Here is a 19,123-nt window from a genome sequence, read left to right as displayed (position 1 = left end):
AGTACTAAGAGAGGGGGGGAGGGGTTGTAGTAACTAAGAGGAAGGTTAGAAAATGTGTGGTGTGTAAGGTTATGGTGTAAAACTCCTATTTTTCCTGTTCTGTAAATATTATTCTGCTGCTTTTGCTGTTCTGTGAAGCAGTGTCCCACATGTAGCTAGGAAGTCATGGATAAGGGGTTTTTTAAGTTATTCAAGAGAGATTTCATCATTCACTCATTTCCGTAGTGTTTGTTGCCATGGCAGCTAGCCAGTGGCCTTATTTGTGATTAAGGTGGTTACACGTCATTTTTGTCTTGTGGTACTGGAAACTATATCTGAGGTACTGTAAGAAACAGATGTTGTACAAAGACTGCAGTGAGTTGTTTCTGTCAAGAGACTGAAATGTTTCTGTCCTCAGACTGAAGTTATTGTATAGTGATGCTTTATATCTCTTATTATGTGTAGTTATGTTTAAAATGCCTCCTGTCTTCAAGCTTGCTAAATATTTACAATAAATGTACTACTTCTACCATATGTTTGAAGCAAGAAACCCATTAATTGAACAAGCCCGTATTTTATGCTTGAAAGAATTGACACTTCATTTTAGTTACTAAATTATATGTTAAAGATAGAATATAACAAAAGCAGAGGTGAGACAGTGTAACAAGAGGCAGAGTCATTTTTCTTACCTCCTGGTCTCAAACTGTAGTCATTTCCAGTTAGCACATAGATAGAAAATCAATTGTGATCTGCTCATAACTGCCTTCCTGGTAGAGTTATGAGGCATTTCTCTCCCCTTGTCTCTTCCTCCCCGCCTCTTTTCTTCTTTTTTTTTTTTTTTTTTAAATTATTATTTTTTTCTCTCTCTCTCTCCATATTTTTCCCTCTGCATGTCTTGTGGAATAGGCAGCTCTCCAGAGTTAGAGGAGAAAAGTACTGTACAGATATCTTTCACTGTAAAGCTCTGCATCTTTAAATGTTTTTGTGTAACAGGCTCTGTCAAAAAGCTTGAGGCTCTGTCAAAAAGCATGTTCCTTACCATGTTGTTTAGTGATGAGCAGAAATTGAGGGAGATTTTTCATAACCTTGGGGCTTTCTGCTTAGATGAACTAGGCATTTCTCTCTTACCTATCAGAATTGATTACTTCAGGTTAAATCAGATTTCTTGTGTGAAAGGCTGAACTTGCACTACCAAAAATCCAAATTGTATTTTGCTTAGTATGAAGTGCTGAGCTTGACACTTGATGCTGACTTTCCCATTCTGCAAGGATATTGTATTCCCCAGTTAAGGAGTTATTTAGCTTTTTGGTAAACTCAAGCTCCATTCGTTCTTGAATCATAGCTGCAGAGTGAGAATGTTTTGAAAGAGTACTTTAATTTTAAGACTTGTACTTCTGCTGTCCTGATTGGAAAGGTACAGACAAGACCTTTTCAAAGTTTGCCCTGGGGAGTAATGAAGCTCACCCTCTGCAACTGTGAGATTCATAGTTCTTCCAGGCTCACCTCACAGCATGTGCCAGACTACCTCTCCTGACTGCCTGGCTGTTTTAAGGTTGTATTTGTTTGATTTATGACACCAGTGTAACACTTTAAAAATTGGCATAGGTCATCCTCCTCCCTGGGATGGGAGATGTCCGTTTATATATATATATATATATGTATATGTGTGTGTATGAGTAGATAGATACAGGATAGAATGCTAGACCATGCCAGGGTCTGCCATCCTTTGAATGTAGAAAGCTCCTGTGTGCTCATGAATATAGCTCCCAATACCTCTGTTTTAGACCAAAGTGATTTGGTTCTTTCAGGGTAACTATGTTCTTTGCATAAAACTTCTGCAAGATTATACAAAGCATTTTAAAATGTATTCTGTGTTAAAATTATAGTTTTCTTGAGGGTGGATAGTGAGGAAACTAAAGCTGTGTTCAGGAGGAGGGATTTTACTTAATAAGAAGTTGGTATTTTGAGAAAAGAGTGGGGAGAGAGGAAGGGAGAGGCAAAGCAAGACATTCAGTGGTTGGGAGTGCAGGAGAGTTTAATGGACGTTAATAATCCTCCCAGTGGAAGAAATACCGTAATTTCTTTTGGTATGAAAGGAATGTCTTGGGAGGTGGTTGAAAGTTGCAGAGAAGTGCCAGAGATTGGGGAAGTCAGTGAAGCTTGAGGTGTTGAACAGTAAATGTGAAAGGTTATTGCAAATACCTGAAAAGGGACCTGCTTGCTGCCAGTAGGTAAAGCTCAGAGGCTGGGAAGAGTCTTAAATCCTTGAGTCCTTTACTAATTGACAAAAACTGTCATGGTTATTCCTAAATGACCATTTGTGTGAGCCATCCTCCTGTATGAGCTGTAAAAAGTAATGTGTTAAGTTGCGAAATCAATTGATCAGCCCCATCAAACTTTGAAGTTTTGTGATGAGTTGAAAATTTCTATTGTGTTGTGACTTAGACCTTTTATCTTAGGACTAATGAAATTTGGTGGTTTGGCAGAGATTGGCTGGAAAAGGAATAGATTGCATTTCCTCTAACAGAAGCTACTTTCCTAGTCTCCTTTTGTTCTGCAGACTGTTAACATAAGTAGCTGATATCTATAAATCCCCATCTCTGTGCTTTCCTAGTCATCATTATCATTGGTGCCCTGACTCTGAGAGGTCTCTTCAGTCCTTTGTCATCTGTAAAGCTAATGTTTGAATCACTGAGTTATCTAATCTTTCCAGCAACAATGCATGGCCTCATACTTGATGAGAGATGTTTCTCTTGTAAAAAGTACCATCAATACTTTCAGGGAGATCTCCACTTTATCTAAGTGGAGGGTCTGAGAGCCTCCTACTTTGCAGCAACATCCCCTAAGGCCTTTCCACCTTAAAACATTCAACTGATTTGAAAACCTCAGATTATTTCTCCTTCAGCAATAATTCCGATACATACTATTTGTAATGCCAGATACACCTCTGGAAAGGGTTTGTTCTGGCTAGGGAAGGGCTATGATGTACAAGTGCCCAGGGCTGTGCACCTGGGTTCACGAGTCTCTGTAGCAGCTGCTTCTGGGGTTGCTGCTGCCATTCTTGCTGGGCTGCCAACTGGGCCTTTGCTGCTCTTGCTGAGCTGTGAGTTGGGCTCATTAGTGTTTCTGGAACTGTCGCTGTTGGGATTACAGTTTCTGGGTTTCTCGAAGTTGTTGCTGAGCTACAGCCCGTGCTTACTGCTGAAAGATTAAAATCAGACTTTTCTGCTTCAGCTGTTGTTTCCCCAGCCACTTGTTCACTTGTCTGTTAATAGCTTTTTATTGTAGCTGTTGTGTGGAAGAAAATAACATCTGGTATCATGCGTACATTGATGTGACTTTCATCTGGTTCCAGCAAAAGACTGCATGGCTCAAATGTGTTTAGGTGGTGCCCACTAGCTTATTACCAAGTTTGACCTTAATACCAAGACTAATTCAAAGTTGTGGCTTTCTTGTGAGCTCTCTGCCATCTCCTCTGAATTGACCATCACTTATGTTATAAGTGAAACTTGGTAAACCACCCTTGCCTGATAGATTAGAAGTTACACTACAGATCTTCAGCGTGTGTTTGCATTGTGGAATTAGGCAGTCAGTCTTTTTCAAGACTCAAAATAATTGCTCTTTGGTTTAACTGTGTTGGTACCATACATATGGTCTCTCCATAAGGTTTTGTTCAGTATTTGGTGATGGTCTTCCAGATTTGTTTCATAAAACTGGCAGCTCCAAAGTTTTGTGATGCTGTATTGATAGCAGTCTGTAGTTCACGTAGGACAGCTTGTTAAATTTCAGACATTAGTAAGTTACAGATTGGTTACTTCTTGATATATACAGCTGTCGCAAGAGAGACCTCAGATAAGCAAACTCATTAGTGTGAAAACAAGCATCATCATCTTAAGGCTGATCTTTCTTGCTGCGTACTTCTGTGAGCAGTTGAATTGTTCATCTGCAGCTTGGATACGCTCATCGGTATGCCTGTGGGAGCTCTGGAGAGAAAATGTTTGTAGCAGGCAAACTGAAAACAGATGCCTCCAGCGGGCATTGTAAATAGAGTTTAGTTCATCTGCTGACATGGAATGCTTTTGTGAAAAGTAAAGCCTCATCCCTTGATAAGTGCAAGATGATGTTGCAAAAATAGGTAATAAGGCTAGATAGGCTGTATTAGCAAGAGCATAGCCAGCAGATCAAGCGGAGTGATCGTTTGCTTCTTTTTGGCACTGATGAGATTGCATTTGGAGCACAGTGACCAGTTTTGGTCTCCAAAGGACAGGAGAAAACACTGACTTACTGGAGCAAGTCCAGTGGATGGCTACCAGGGTGATTACGGGGTTGAATTACATTACGTACAAGGAGAGGCTGGGAGAGATCAATTTGTTCAGCCTTACTAAGAGAAGACTAAGGGGGATCTTATCTCTGACTTCAGCTGCTTAATGTGAGGGTATAGAGAAGACAAGGAGTCTTGTATGCATGCAGCAAAAGATCAAGAGACAGCAGTTGCAAGTTACGGTGAAAAAATTCTGGCTGGAGATGAAGAAAAATGTCACCATGAGGATACTTAAACACTGGGATAGGTACCTGGGAAGGTTGTGGAATCTCCAGCCTTGGAAGTGCTCAAAAGTTGACTTGGAAAAGGCACTGAGCAACCTACTGTAGTTGAGTGGCGGTTTGTTGGACTAGCTGACCTCCAGAGATCCCTTCTAAACTAAATTATTTAATTCTACATGTTAATAACATCACCAGTTCTGAACAAAGTCTTTCCTTTGCATCTGTCATTCTCAGACCTAACTTCATGGTGAGGTGGGACTCTGAAAAGCAAAATGTGAGCTCTGGGGGCCAAAAAGGGCTCAAAATGTTAACCTTAATGAAGGAATCTGTGCAGGTATTCACAGGACTAAAATCTAGTTGGCTTTCCAACTGAAAAAAAAAAAAAAAAAAGATTCATAAGGTGGTGGCTAATCATAAGGCAATTTGGTCTGCAATATTAATTTCTACTTTAAAAGTTGCAAACTTCTGAGCTCGGAATGAAATGACTCTGAGACTCCGAAGACCTAGAAAAATTGTGTGAAATCCCTAACAGATTGTTTGTCTCTTTTTGATACATTAGGTTATTAAACAAAAGTGAGCAAGCTGTTTTATTAATGTGTAAAATACTAGGATTTCAAAGCCTGGTGTACATAGTTCAGTGTGAGGACTTCCTGGTGGTCTCTCCTGAGTTCAGGGAAACGGTAAATCTGAAGAAAAGCCATACCTAAATGATAGGTAGTAAGATAGAGTTCTGTGTAGCTATTTCCTTTCTATTTATTTTTGAACTTGTATTTGCAGCTACAGTCACCCACTTTCTGTGAGATTTGGCTATTGTTGCTACTTGTCAGGTCTATTAAAAGCTTCCCCAGAAAGTAAGAAACAATTATATACTAAGTGTGTCTTGACAAACCTTATGACCATCTCTGTCTTCCCTGATTCTTAATTTACTAAATCCGGGTAAAAAATTGGACCTTAACATATTCTCTGGCTCTTTCATCCTGGTAGAGAGTAAATGGCAAGGCTGAAAGTCTTACAGAAAATCCGCTGCTGGCAGCTCTCTTGCAGAAGGCTCCAGTCCAAAATGACAACTGCAGCCGTGTGGTACAGGCACAGGAATTGTCTCTCAAATAAGCATAACCCTGTGAAGCCATTTAGGGCGACACAGAGTCCAACCAACACCTTGAACTCTGTCCAGGAACCCTGGAGATTATGGAGCTCTGTTGCCAGCAGCATGACCTGAAACACAACCTGGCCATGTCGCTAGACAGTTTGAGAGGCCTATTTTCCTCTGACGAGCCTTTCAAACTCTTAATAATAGTTTGTAGCACAGATAAAAGATGTTAGGTTGACTAGCGAAGTCTCTTAAATTTGTATTTAAATGAAGAGAATACTTTTTTTCACATAACCATGTTAGTTTTGTTAGAGGATTTTCTTCTGACAGAACAAATTTGAATAAAAGTACTTTGCTAAGCATGACGGCGTACACTTTGTACAGTTGTAGGCATTGTCTGGCCGCCCAATATTGTCACAGGGAAAGTTAATTAGACAGTTCAAATTTTCGTGCTCAGAAAGCATCCAGACAGCGTGACTCATTCTGGAAGTGGGAAGAGATCAAATCTAATGTGTATTGCTGGAAACTTTTTTTTTTTCTAGAGTACTTTGTATCTCAGTGTCTCTGCTTCGATTCATAAATAATAAAATTAAGAAAGAAATTAAACAGAGTGCCCTCCAGAGATAATCTTAAAATAAGCACTGTTCCCCTATTTGTTGCAGAAATCAGCAGTGTGTTCCATGCTGCCCTGGTGTTGATGAGAGCAGTTGCTTGACAGCCATCTTAGTGCACGGCAGGGGTTTTCAATATTTTCTGGCTTGCAAACCCCTGAAAACTTTCTGGTAGAGCTTGAAGTAGCTGAACTGTAGATTGGATTTACTTGGGCTTCTTTGGCAAAGTGTGCAAAAATAGGATACACCCTTTGGTGGAATTTGAAAACCAGTAGCAGGTGATTTTCTTCTTTTTAAAGATTTTTATTTTGAGTAACTTTCTGAATAACTTAAGATGTTTTAGGCTCTTGCATCCCCCAAAAGGGTAGAAACAAATACAAGATACTGTATTAAGTGCAGTTTTAAAGAAAGCTAAAAAGACTATTAAACCTTCCTCTGTGCTAGTGGCAGCTGCTGTATTTTTTCCTTACATTTGCATTTTTAAGTAAAATAAAAGATTTTTTTTTTGTTTTCAGACAGGGAACAGTAACTGAGGCCTTGGTCCTAAAGGAGGACTCACAGAATGGGGTGGGTCTTACACATGGCTGTATCAGAGCAAGGAGTGAAGGGATCTACCCCTACAAACATAGGCATAGTTACAAAATTGAACCTTAACCAGCCAAACTGTGTAAATGGTCACGTTGTTTATGTGCCTAGTGAAGGAAGACATACCCTGACATGTTTGGTGAAGTGCTCTTGGGTGTCTCTTCCAAAAAAAACCCCAAGAATTTCTGCCAGGGTGACTTGCTGCCCTTGGAAACAAGACTTCTGTGATCATGCCATCTGTCTGTGTGTGCTCTGGTGTACTCGTGCAGGTATGGTTACAGTGACTTGTATGTTTGTGTCGGGTTTTAACCACACTTAAGTTGTAGCATCCACTTAAAGATGGGAAAATCCTTGAGCCTGTGATGTCTCCTTGTGGCAGAGAAGGCCAGTGGTATCCTGGGCTGCCTTAGGAGGGGTGGTGTAGCAAGTCAAGGGAGGTGATCCTTCCCCTCTGCTCAGCACTGGTGAGACACACCTGGAGTGCTGTGTCCAGTGCTGGGCTCCCCAGAGATACATGGACATACTGGAGTGAGTATGACAGAAGGCCACAAAGATGATTAAGGGACTGGAGCATCTTTTCTATGAGGAAAGCCTGAGAGAGCTGGGACTGTTCAGCTTGGAGAAGAGGGGGATCTTATTGATGTGTATAAATAACCAAAGGGAGGGTGCAAAGAGGGCAGAGCCAGGCTCTTTTCAGTGGTGCCCAGGGACAGGACCAGAGGCGATAGGCACAGGCTGAAACACAGGAGGTTCCCTCTGAACATCAGGAAACACTTTTTTGCTGTGAGGGTGACCAAGTGCTAGCACAGGTTGGCCAGGGAGGTTGTGGAGTCTCCATCCTTGGAGATGCTCAGATGCTGTCTGGACAGGGTCCTGGGCAACTGGCTGTAGGTGGTCCTGCTTGAGCAGAGTGGGAAGTTGGACCAGATGACCTCCAGAGGTCTCTTTTAACCTCAGTGATTCTGGGATACTGTGGAAGGAGTATTGCTTAAGGATCCACGCCTACAACGGATATCTGAAGTTACAGTGTTGAGGCAACTACTTTTTCATTATCCTCTTAGGTAAACATAGTGGGTTTTCATTTTGTCACATGATCAAAATTATTCACTTCCAGAATGAAAGTCTTTGCTTCAGAAAATGTATCTCATTTCAGGAGCTACTTCTCAGTGTGGTACTGACAGGTGATGCCAGTGGCTTTGCTGTTGCAGAATGCTGCTTTATGCTTTCTGCATGGTTGGCCAGTATGGCTCAAGCCTGTTGGGCTCCTCACGTAGGCAAACTGCAGTTAGGTGCAGCTGCAGGTGGGCACCTTGTCATCTCATGATGAACAGCTCATGGTCACGGCCTTTATCTACCCACAGACAAGGAAAGATTGGATCTCTTTATACCCATAGCTAGCAAAGAAGTAGTCACTGCTTATGATAAAACTTAGGGTTTTCCTCTTCTCTTTAAAACATTAGAGAATGTCATGATAGATGTTGCAACGGTTTGCTCATGTCTTTCATGCAGTCAATACTGATGATCTCATGGGATTGTACTAGAAACTGTAGACCTTCTAACCTTCTTTTAAGATGATGGCCTGATGGAAAATGCATCTCTGCTTTTTTAAATTTAAGGATAACTACAGACAGTGGAGTCTTCTTTCAAAGAGTGAAAGAACTTTGCTGCTTTGTTTTAATGCATTTGCAAGTGCATATTTTTCTACAGAGAAATTACACTGCATTTGAAAATAGAGTTGATCCTTTTTAAATATATATTTTTTTAAGGCTAGTTATTCTCTAGGCAAAGAATTACTCATCTTTATCATAATATCAGTTGATTTTCTGAATTCTAGGCACTTTTTACTGGTCACTTAATTCACTCGTCTGACTGTAGAGTGGTGGTGGTTTTTTGTTTGTTTTTATGACTATGTGTACATACAGTCTAGAGCACCACTTTATATTCCTCAAAACCAAGTAAACTTCTTTCAAAATGTTCTACTTAAGATAGTTTGCATCTCTTAACAAACTAACTGGAAAAGAAGAATTTCTGTTGTATTGCCACCTCATAATTCATAATCTCCCTTGCAGCTCCCAAGTCCAACAGTAACTGTAAGAGATTTTGCAATGACACAGCAGTGAGTTTTGTCTGTAGCATACAACCTTCATTTCTATTTCATAAATGCAGTGATACGTGATAGATTTAACTTATGCATTTGCAAGAATACACTGCACCATTTATTACTGGAGGCTTAGCATAAAGTTCTACAATAAAAGATAATTAAATACTTTAATGGGAAAAGTTGTCTTTCTAATTGTTGCAATAATACCACTTAAGTTACAGAATGATCATTCTGTATACTTGCGTAAAATAATTTCTTTTAAAATAAGGCTTTGTTTTCAGTGTGTTTGAAATAACAAGAGTTGGCTGGAACTGACAGCTTTTTGGGGGGGGTGGAGTGGGGTGGTTTTTTTTCTCTTATACTAGTGCTTCCCTAGTATCTTCAGCTTACGCTGTCTGAATTTCCCAGCTGCTCCAGCTCTCCCTCCTTTGGTCTTTCTGATCCTCCCATGCGTGCTCTTCATACCAAACTGGGCAGAAGAGGGGAGGGGATGTTCTCCTTCCCACCCCTCGCCCAGCTGAGAGGTTCACCCTGGTTGTGTCCCTTTGCAGCATCCCATCACCTTTGTGTGTGCTGTTCAGAAATCTCCTTCCACCATGGAGTTCCTGAGCCCATCATCTCTAGCCAGTGCAGGATTTTGTGCTGGTGTGCTGTTTAATCAAGTGGCATTGGGGACCTGAGGAGCACTTTACATGATGTCTGATCTCTAGGAGCCACAAAAATAGGTTTTTATAGCTTACTGATCTTGCAAGACCAGAAATTTGAAGAACTGTTACGTTTCCTGTATTTTGATGACTGAATTTAATCTACTGACTCTGTATTTTAGATATGGTAATATGAGATTGCTGAACTAGTCAGGTTATTGGATTTGAAGGTTTTAGCACAAGAAGTAGAACTTGCTTTGTCCATGTGATCTGTGTACATTCTAGTGATGCTGTTATAGCCTCTCACTGTTGTGATGGGAGAGCTACAGTGTTTCTTACTAAGGTTTCTTTGTTGCACTCATCATTTCCCGAAGGAAGCCTCATGTTGGTTAAACCTTAATACTAATGCTTTTCTGTCATCACAAGCATGATTTAACAGGGTGATCTGACACCTTGTAAACCTTGGACAGGCCAAGTTCTTTAAGGGAACAGCTGAGAAGGTGCTTCCAGAACAGGCAGCTGGTTTAAGTAACAGACATTGTGCACAAGGTAGAATTAGAAAATTTGTGCAACTACAGCTTGCTAGAATATTTTCTATATACAACATAATGTAAGTCTTCAGATTGTATCTGTTCTGACTTTGGTCACAGTCAGTGCTGCAACATGGCACTAGCATGAACATTAATCAGCAACTAAAGTTTAGACCTGGTTCCCTGAGGACACGGACTTGGAGTATGGAGAACTGGGGAGGGGGGGGAGGGCGCGGTACTGTTACTGTAGAAGGCGTTGAGGGGGCAGGTCTTCACAAGTAAACTTCCTACAACCTTATTTTTAAGGCAGACTTTTAAGCCAGATCATAGGCTTGCCCTCTTTGTACTTGTAGAGCCCTAAGTACACCACTTCTGTGCTACGGAGTTCTCGATTTGTTACAGATGTACATAAAGGGTATCGTACGTCTCCCCTGCGAAACAAGCATTTCTGGTATTGCAAAAAAAGTTCCTGGTTCTAATCAGGGAGATATTCAACTAATGAGTAGCCAAGTGATCCTGCTTGCATTAAGGGCAGTTCTTGGACATAGGTGAACTGGACTGGCTTCCTATTTTGCCTACAGAAGTTTTAATATGCTTAACATTTATCCAATACCAGCAACTGAGGTAGTCTAAATACCACAGCAGGGACTGATTAGCTTTTTCAGATCACTGCTTTTATTCGCTGTTTGCAAAGAGGCTTAATCCAGTGCTGGAGATCAGGCATCCCACTGTGCTCGTGGGTAGCTTTCTCTCACTCTTTGTGTTCACAGTGGCAGAAATTAGTGAGGAGTCTCCTCCTGCCTCCGACTTAAAAGCTCCAACATAGTGGGGTTTGTAGTTGTTCTTAGGAGTGTTTAATGGACAGTGCAGAGAAACTGTAATTGGGGTTTCTGCTTTGCAGCTTAATATCTGGGCACATGATAAATGCATCAGTGTAATAGCATGATGATATGTGATCCATTTACTATGTTGAATCATTTTAATCTCCACATAAAGCTTGGGAAATTACTCAAAACAATTCTAAACATTTCTTTTTTTAAAGCACAGTAGATGTTTCCCAGCAGATTGCCTGTCCTCCCAAGCAGAGGACGACAGCTGCCTCTGTGGTTCTCAGTATTGCTTTTAGTAATGTAATGATGTTGAAGTTCAGTAAATACACTTTTCTAGTAATCATTCAGATGAACATTTACAAATGTAGAATTCCCTCCCCCCCCCGCCCCCCCTGTGCTGAGCTGTCTTCACTGAAGTTACCAGCAGTGGCAACTTTTTATTTGAAAGTCTACATTTCTGAACTTTTTTTTATCAAGCATCAAACCTTGCTGCTATTATATTGCTAAATGTGTGTGTCGCAGGGCTTGGTGGTACTGGAAATGTTGGGCAGTGAGGAGAGGTGTGGACTGGAGTTTGTGTTTCCATGTGGCTTACTTCAATAAAAATAAAAACAATAAAAAGCTGGCAGTGGCCTAGCTCCTGACTTCTGTTCAAATATTTCATCATTGCAGAGACAGGAAGATCTTGGCATCTAGAACAGATTTGTGAAATAAAAGGGAAAGAAGTTCTGTTGCAAACAAATATGAGTGACTCCAGAACAAAAGAGTGGTTCATAGTTCCTTTCTATCAAGTGCCCTAATGTTTCAATGCCATTCCTTAAAAATATCCATTATTGCACGTGTTAATATTATGTGATTTCAGTTTAATCAGTTTCACCTTCCATTGAAATTTCCCACAAGTACTCTGTTAGAATTGTGTGTAAATGCAAGTTTTTTACATTTACTGATGATGTACAAAAGTGTCAGGAGATTCAGAAAATGGTTTCTGAATACATTTCAGTGTTTAGTGTGGGCTCCTTTCATACCTCCTTGCACTTTATACCACTATGATTAATTTTGCTAACAAGAAAGGGAGACTACAATAGCTACTGATAGATTTATTTCTCTTTAATATTTTTCCTTACAAAGAACTTTTTGTTTCCATAATAGAAGGGATTATATTCCCTAAGACTGATATATTTTAATAGGAACTCACAACTTTTACTACTTAAAAATAATTCCTTTCTTTGTTTCATGAATTAGAAACAATGAGGAGAAGCTGAAGTCTGCCCAAGCCAGGTGTTTCTTGTTGGCAGCCTGCTCCCTAATGACTCTGGCTCTCATACAGCAGCTGCCTGCTAGTCTCTTTTGTATGGCCTATTGTTGCTGCACACCCCTCGTTAATACACATGCTGCCCGGGGCAGACCCTGAGAATGACATCAACTTGCTTATCTTAGAAACCTCCGAACCTGATGCAGGGTGGGGAGGTTGCCTTGCATCTGCCCGGCCAACTAATTGTGAGCTCTGCGGGTCGTGATTGGCTCCGCGTCCGCTCAGTAATAGGTTAAGCAAAGACATTGCGGGTCCATCTGTTCATCCATTCATTGTTCTGCTTGCTTGCCTGAAGTCTGCAGCTGAAATCGTGTTAAGGAGTTGCTTCTGGAACAGCTACAAGAAACCAATGTCTGTGTGTTTTCCAGCGAACGTAAGTATATGGGCTTCTCTCTGCAGAAATGGGACGTTTCACCTTTCTGGTGTTTCAGCATATCAGTTTGCATTTGGACAACGTAGCTAGCATGTGTGTCAGCTGAGATTTGCACACTTTGGGTGTCTCTTGGAAAAAGAGAGAAAGAAACAGTTATATCTGAAGACTTAAGTATATTAAAGAGCAATGATCTCACCCAGTGAGTTGTATTAAGGAACTTTCAAAAGCATCAGTAATGGTGTATTTCCCAGAATTTGAAAACGATAGGCAGTAGTCATCAACAGAACAAATTCTCCTCTAGCCCCCTGGGGAGAAGAGGAGGTTTCAACTTTAAGTTATAGGTTTTTACTGTATGTTGCAAATAAGCTATTATTTACTTTAATTTGTGACTGGTAGAAAAAGCTTTTAAGAAAAAAAAAAAAAATCAAACACCTTTTCCATTATACCATACAATGGGTGAAATTTCCTGTGTTTGTGAAAATAGGAAGAGCTCCATTGTGGGCTTATCTGAAGATACTGTAGTGCAAGATAGAGCACTAGGATGCTCTCAGATGGGAACATGTTCCAGTCAAAGGTTTTGTGGTTTGCAAACTATTCATAAGTGTGTCGGATCTAGCCTGGCTATTTTTGTAAAGTTTCTAATCTGTTTTGTTTTATGTTTTGAGTTCAGATGTTAGGCTGAAGAACAAACACTGTATACTCCATGAGCCTGTGTTCCAAGGATCCTGTAAAGAAAAAATCAAAACAAAGACCTTCATATATCAGTTGGGAGGGAAAGAGAGCATATAAAAGGGTTAAAAAGAGGTTTGCATTTCTACCACATGCCCTATTGTGTGAACATATGCATGAGTCTATTGAAAGTTTTCAGAAGATGGGCAGGCCACCAGTTGCTGGTCTCCTGCAGTTCCAGTAGACATCTGTTGCCCCAGAGCATTAACCAATCTGTTCAATGGGACATCCTTCCTTTGTTGGATAGAGTGATGCAGACAACAGCACTCACTGAAATACAATGGTAATTAAATACATAGAAACTACAGCAGTAGGTATTTATTACATATTCATTATTTTATTTGCATTGTTGCAGTATCTTTATCATTTGGATAACTGATATGTTCATTTTTTTTTCTTTTCTGATCAGTTCTGCACTTCTGTTTGTGACAAGTAATGACAGTGTTTCAACAAACTGATTTCAGTATTTTCCATTTTGTGTTTAGAAGACTTAGAAAAAGTCTGCCTTTGTGAAAACATGTTGAACTATTTCTCTGTAGAATGTATCTTCAGAAACTTTTGACGGTCTTTTGAGAATACACAATTTCTGTTATACTGTGCCACATGACACACTATTTTATTCCTTGTTATTTTCCTCTGTGAACTACATTTGCATTAAATTGCTTTTCTTATGCTCAACTGTAAGTGGGAATAATGTCAATACACATTAAAAGGTTAGATGATCTACTTGCCCACATCCCTTTGAGAAATATTTCTGTTTTGTGTGAAAGTGAATTAATAGGCTGATTATCATTAATGGTTAGTGGTGGAAAATAGTGGTGACTTCTAAGAAACGGGAAAAGATCGCACTTCTACAATGTGGTAGCACAGTGCTCATCTGGAGTATTACATTTATACTTGATAAATATCTTTGACTCAGCAATACAGTATTTTAAGCCTTTAATAGTGAACCCAGTGTGAGATACTATAAACAGGCTATAGTTTAAACTTATGTTGTCATAACTGTGTCTAAACTGGGAGTTACCCGTTTTATTAACTTTTCATAAATACAATTCTATTATCAGCTGTGGTGAGCATAACCAAAAGTTGAAGACTTCCTTGACAAGATTTTTTTTGGCTGATTTTTGTTTGGCTCTCAGAATTCATAGAAGATATTTTTCTTAGCTATACTGCATTGTATCAGTAAGCATAATTTAAAACCATATGTGCATAATGAGAGTTCCCTGTAAGTGAAGAGTTCTTATCTGATGTTACTTCTTGGATAAACGTGACCTTTTCTGGTTTTCATGAGCTTCATTGTCCTATATATAGGTACACTAGTGTTTATTTGGAATACAAATTCATTCAAATAGACTGTCTGGCACGTTGCTCTTCACTAACCGAATCAAGATAAAATAATCAATGAATCTCATAAAGGACATCATGTTGGGAGCTCCAAAGTCTAGCATTTCTAAGAGATGCTGCTGACCACAAATACGGTGTACAGAGTTCACAGACGTTGTAAACATTTTTCTGAAAATTAATACAGTTTGCATGCAGGGTTTAGGCCAAATGCTAGGAATAACGTACTGCTTATGCAAAACTATTTCAGAAATCTTACCTTGGGTTTACAGTGTAAACATCATTTTAACTACCCTTTTAAAGCAATAGTATGGTGACTATATACTATCTGTGGCAGGTTTTAAAGCTGCTTCACTTATTATTCTTTAAATAGTTTCTGAAAAACAGAAGAGTTCTGTGCAAGAGGAGCAATTATATATTGGAGCAAGATGGAGATTGACAGGAGACTTAAAGCAGATAGATGTGAGGCTGATTATGTATACATTCCCAACAATGGACAAAGCTCAGTTTATGGTCATTTTTCATATGCAGTTGATGTGCAAATCATCTAAAGTATGTTTCATATAATGCCTGATCTTCAGACACATTCATATGCTAGTGACTTCTTTGAATCCCACTGGAGGGTGTTACAATTGTAGTTGCTGTAAAGCACTTAAACTTCAAGGAAGGAGTGATTGGAGAATGTCTTAAGTATTATTTTAACTAACACTAAAAAAAAAAAAAAAATCCTCTTTCTGATCTATGCACTTCAAGCTTTGTTTACTCCATGCTGTTAATATGCAACCTCCTCTTCCCCCCTTCCAAAAAAATCCCTCCCTCTATTTTTAGTTCAATACTAAAATGACATTTCACAGTACACGGATTTAGTCAGTGACCCATTATCTCCCTGTATTCTGCGGCAGCGGTACATGAGCCAGCTCAACTTTTCAGTCCAGCTTAAAAGTGTTGCCCATTAACTAGACTTCCTCGAGTCAGAGCAGATTGTGGGGTTGGTGGAACAATGATGTCGGGGCTTCCAGATCGGTTTGGCAGCTGCATTGTTCTCCGAGGGGAAACCAGACGCACTTAAGTCCCGCTCTCTTTCATGGGCTTTTGTTCATACCAAATTATTCTTTTGCTGTGCTAGTATTCATGATGGTATGTTAAAGGAGCGCATCCTAGCAACTAAAGGCTGGTTGCTAAGCAGCCTCACTTCCAATAGCAGTTTCTTGTTTGAGATTTTTTTTAAATTTTTTTGTGTGTGTGTGTGTGTGTCAGTTCTGTGAAGACCACAGTGTTGTTTTTTTAACTGTATCCTTTTATTGGGATATTGTTGTGATTTGTTACTAGCACTATGCTATCGAGTGCATTACGTTAGTTAATAAATCACTGTGTGTAAAGGTTCATTTCCTAAATTCTTGTTGTGTTTAATCTTTGGTGTTGCTTGAAATCCTAAAGATTTGAGTTAAAAGAAAATAATATTCATTGATACGCTGCCTAAGAATTACAGCCCTACTGCCTTCTAACAAGATCAGATCTAAATAAAACTTTAGAGTTTTTTCTTTCCTATCAGTCTTGCCTGGATTAAGGTGTTGGAGATTAAAATGCTGATGATAGATTTATTTATTTATTTATTTAAACTATAGATGCTTAGGTAAAGTAAGTTTTAGGCAAAGTAACCGAAAAGCTCCACCACAATGGTGATGTCTTAGGACTCAGCACCTATAGAGTTTGCTTTTACTGAAACGCAGATTGGATTTTTTCCTTGATTCTCTCAAATCTTAAGCCTGGATGAATTTCTTCTGTGTGTACTCTCAGTTCTTTATCCCAAGAAGAAGAAAGTACACTGTATTTTAAAAATACTGGTCATTCTTCAATGCTAACCTGTAAGGGGATGGGAGAGTTAAAGTATTTGCTGACAGAGATTTTGGCTGTTTGTGAGACATACCTGTAATTTGTATTCGTATAGATCAAGAGAGTCTGTTTGACATTATGTTTTTTCTCAGTATATGCTCCTTGATAAAATTTGGGTCTGTTGAGTTCAAGTGAAGTCCTTTGCCTCTATATCTTGCCTTTATGTTCTGCTTTGCAAGATGGAAGTGTGAAAGAAGTCTTTGTTTCATAGTCTTCCCTTAATGTAAATTGTTCTTTTTCATGGTAACCTTGCAGTACAATTGGTCCATATGGTCCATTTTTATCTATGAGAAATAATTTATCTTTTACTTCTTTTATTGAAGCAGTTAGCAAAGATTCCTGTTTAAAAGAATGAAATAAGGGGAAGAGGTAGCAATTTGCCTTTAAATGTAGATTGTGGAAATAATCCTTGTGATGAAATGGGTTGCTAACTTCTATATAACTACTGTTATGCAAAATTCCTCCAGAAAAAATGATGTGGTGAGTGTGTGAAATCCAGAACGCTGCAACTTTTCTTCTTCCATTCTTCCTATGTGACTTCTATCTCTCTGTCTCTAGTTTTGATTCAGCAAAAGGTTTGCACAAGTCTAGTCTAAGAGTTGAAATCAGCTTTTAATTTTGTTGCCTTGTTGGCTTGATGAATGGTCTGTTGCAATTGGTGCAAAGACTTCCATTGGCTTTATTGGCCATTAGATCAATCCGTGTCTCTAAATGCTGTATGTGTTAGTAAAGAAGCACTTTCTTGAGAGCAATTAGTCTTTCTTGACTTGATTATAACTTTATAAGGGAATTCAGAAGTACTTTGAGTGTATTCAGTTGAACTGGTAGTGTCTTCTAAGGCAAATACATTTTTATTTAATCATGTTTTCTGTTACTAATTCATTTTATGTGTTATGATGCCTTATATTTGTCTAATAAGCCAGATAATCTAGCACTAGGCTAATTTCTTTTTTTTTTTAAACGGAGAGTTTAAGGTATTTAGTTTAAAAAGCTTTTCTAGTGCTTGTATGTTATAGCTGCATTTTTTTTTCATTGTTACGACACTGTCTTAAGCTAGAAGAAATAGCTCAATTCCTTTAAATTGTGACCAGAATTCTGCCTCTGCCTTACAGTAAACTTGCAGTGTTTGGTTTCCTATTCTTTCATAAACCCATTTCTAGAAATGTTTAAGTAAAAGCATTTGATATACTCAGAAAACAGATGATCAGTTGTTTATCTACTTAGCTATGGATGTTCCTTAGGAAAAGTTTTTCCCAAAAAAAGTTTTCCATGTTAAAAAAAAAAGTTGTATTTATGTGTTGAGAGAGAATAAATACAGTTCTGAGGAAGCAGCAAAAAATTACAAAGCAAGTAATACGTGTAACCAGTTGCAACGTTTTTGTTCTCTTTTTAGGAATACGGAACACTTTATATTCAGGAATACAAGAAAAACAGCAAAGTGGAGTCAAGTACATGCAGCAGCTTCATGGGCTTGAAGGATCATCTGGGGCATGACTTAGGCCACCTTTATGTGGGGAGCACTGGAACACAAATAAATGCAATTGTACCTTGGTCAATGGCGGAGAAGCCAACGATGGATAAGGTTAATTCTAGGAAAGAAGATGTAGATAAGGAAGCATCTGAAGAGACTTCTGGAAGCTCCAGCTGTGACTCTGAAGAAAGCACAAATTCTGATAATGATTCAGAGAGACTGAATAATTTTGTATCAGAATCACATTTATTGCCTAAGACTCACCGACAGCTGTGCCGATCTCCTTGCTTAGAGCCTCATATACTAAAAAGAAATGAAATCTTGCAAGACTTTAGCATAGAAGAGGCTCAGATAGTACCTAAAGAAGTCAAAAAGCCCCCTGATGTGGTGAAAGAATATCAAACCAAACTGGAGTTTGCACTTAAGTTGGGTTACTCTGAAGAGCAGGTTCAACTCGTACTAAATAAACTTGGTACTGATGCTTTAATAAATGATATTTTGGGAGAACTTGTCAAACTTGGGAATAAAACTGAGACTGATCAGACTGTAACTAATGCTAACACTAGTGTAATGCGTGAAGCATCTTCCATAGAGTCTCAGAGGTCAGAGTCTCCACTGCAGGAGGATGTGACAGAGGATGGTGACAACCTGAGGCCAATAGTTATTGATGGCAGCAATGTTGCAATGAGGTATGTGACCATGAAGCTTTTGCTTTTATATTTAAATAGAAACAGAATGACCTTGTCCTGTTCAAGCACTGATGTTTGGTATAATAACCTAAAACTGTATGCAGATTCTCTCGCGAGCATCTTTGTCAACCACACAGTATATCAATCTTGTAATCAGGCTAGAGGTCTGTAAGAGTTCAGTGGTTTGTACTCACTGTTAGAACAACCATAGATTAATGCCAGTCTTCCTTTGTAGGCAGCTATAAAATCTCTCCTTCCCACTGCCAGTCTAGTACTTCATTAATTTTTGGTAGGCACCATTGCTATGGGCAATTTCTGTATCCAGTTACATACAGGAAGTTAAAGCAAATGTAAGATTCCTTAAGATTGTAAAATAGTGATTTAGAATTAAGTGGCTTAAAGG

The 19,123-nt window shown here is 39.1% G+C and overlaps 1 protein-coding gene across 2 annotated transcripts in view; it reads left to right on the top strand.

The window, feature by feature from the left end:
• ZC3H12C (zinc finger CCCH-type containing 12C) overlaps positions 1 to 19,123 on the top strand; it is a 46,562-nt gene that overhangs the window by 2,223 nt on the left and 25,216 nt on the right. Inside the window, exons 1-2 of one of the 2 annotated variants that reach the window (XM_074860112.1) lie at positions 13,526 to 13,609; positions 17,954 to 18,720. In XM_074860112.1, the coding sequence (XP_074716213.1) occupies positions 13,607 to 13,609; positions 17,954 to 18,720 (770 nt within the window). In that variant the 5' untranslated portion in view covers positions 13,526 to 13,606. Of the gene's footprint in view, positions 1 to 13,525; positions 13,610 to 17,953; positions 18,721 to 19,123 lie in introns of those variants that run through there. The other variant, XM_074860113.1, reaches the window with a different exon arrangement.

This window comes from Strix uralensis, chromosome 2, assembly GCF_047716275.1.
Source record: "Strix uralensis isolate ZFMK-TIS-50842 chromosome 2, bStrUra1, whole genome shotgun sequence".
Taxonomy (NCBI): domain Eukaryota; kingdom Metazoa; phylum Chordata; class Aves; order Strigiformes; family Strigidae; genus Strix; species Strix uralensis.
The sequence above is the reverse complement of the archived record's forward strand: the minus strand, read 5'-3'. Positions and strand labels throughout refer to the sequence as shown.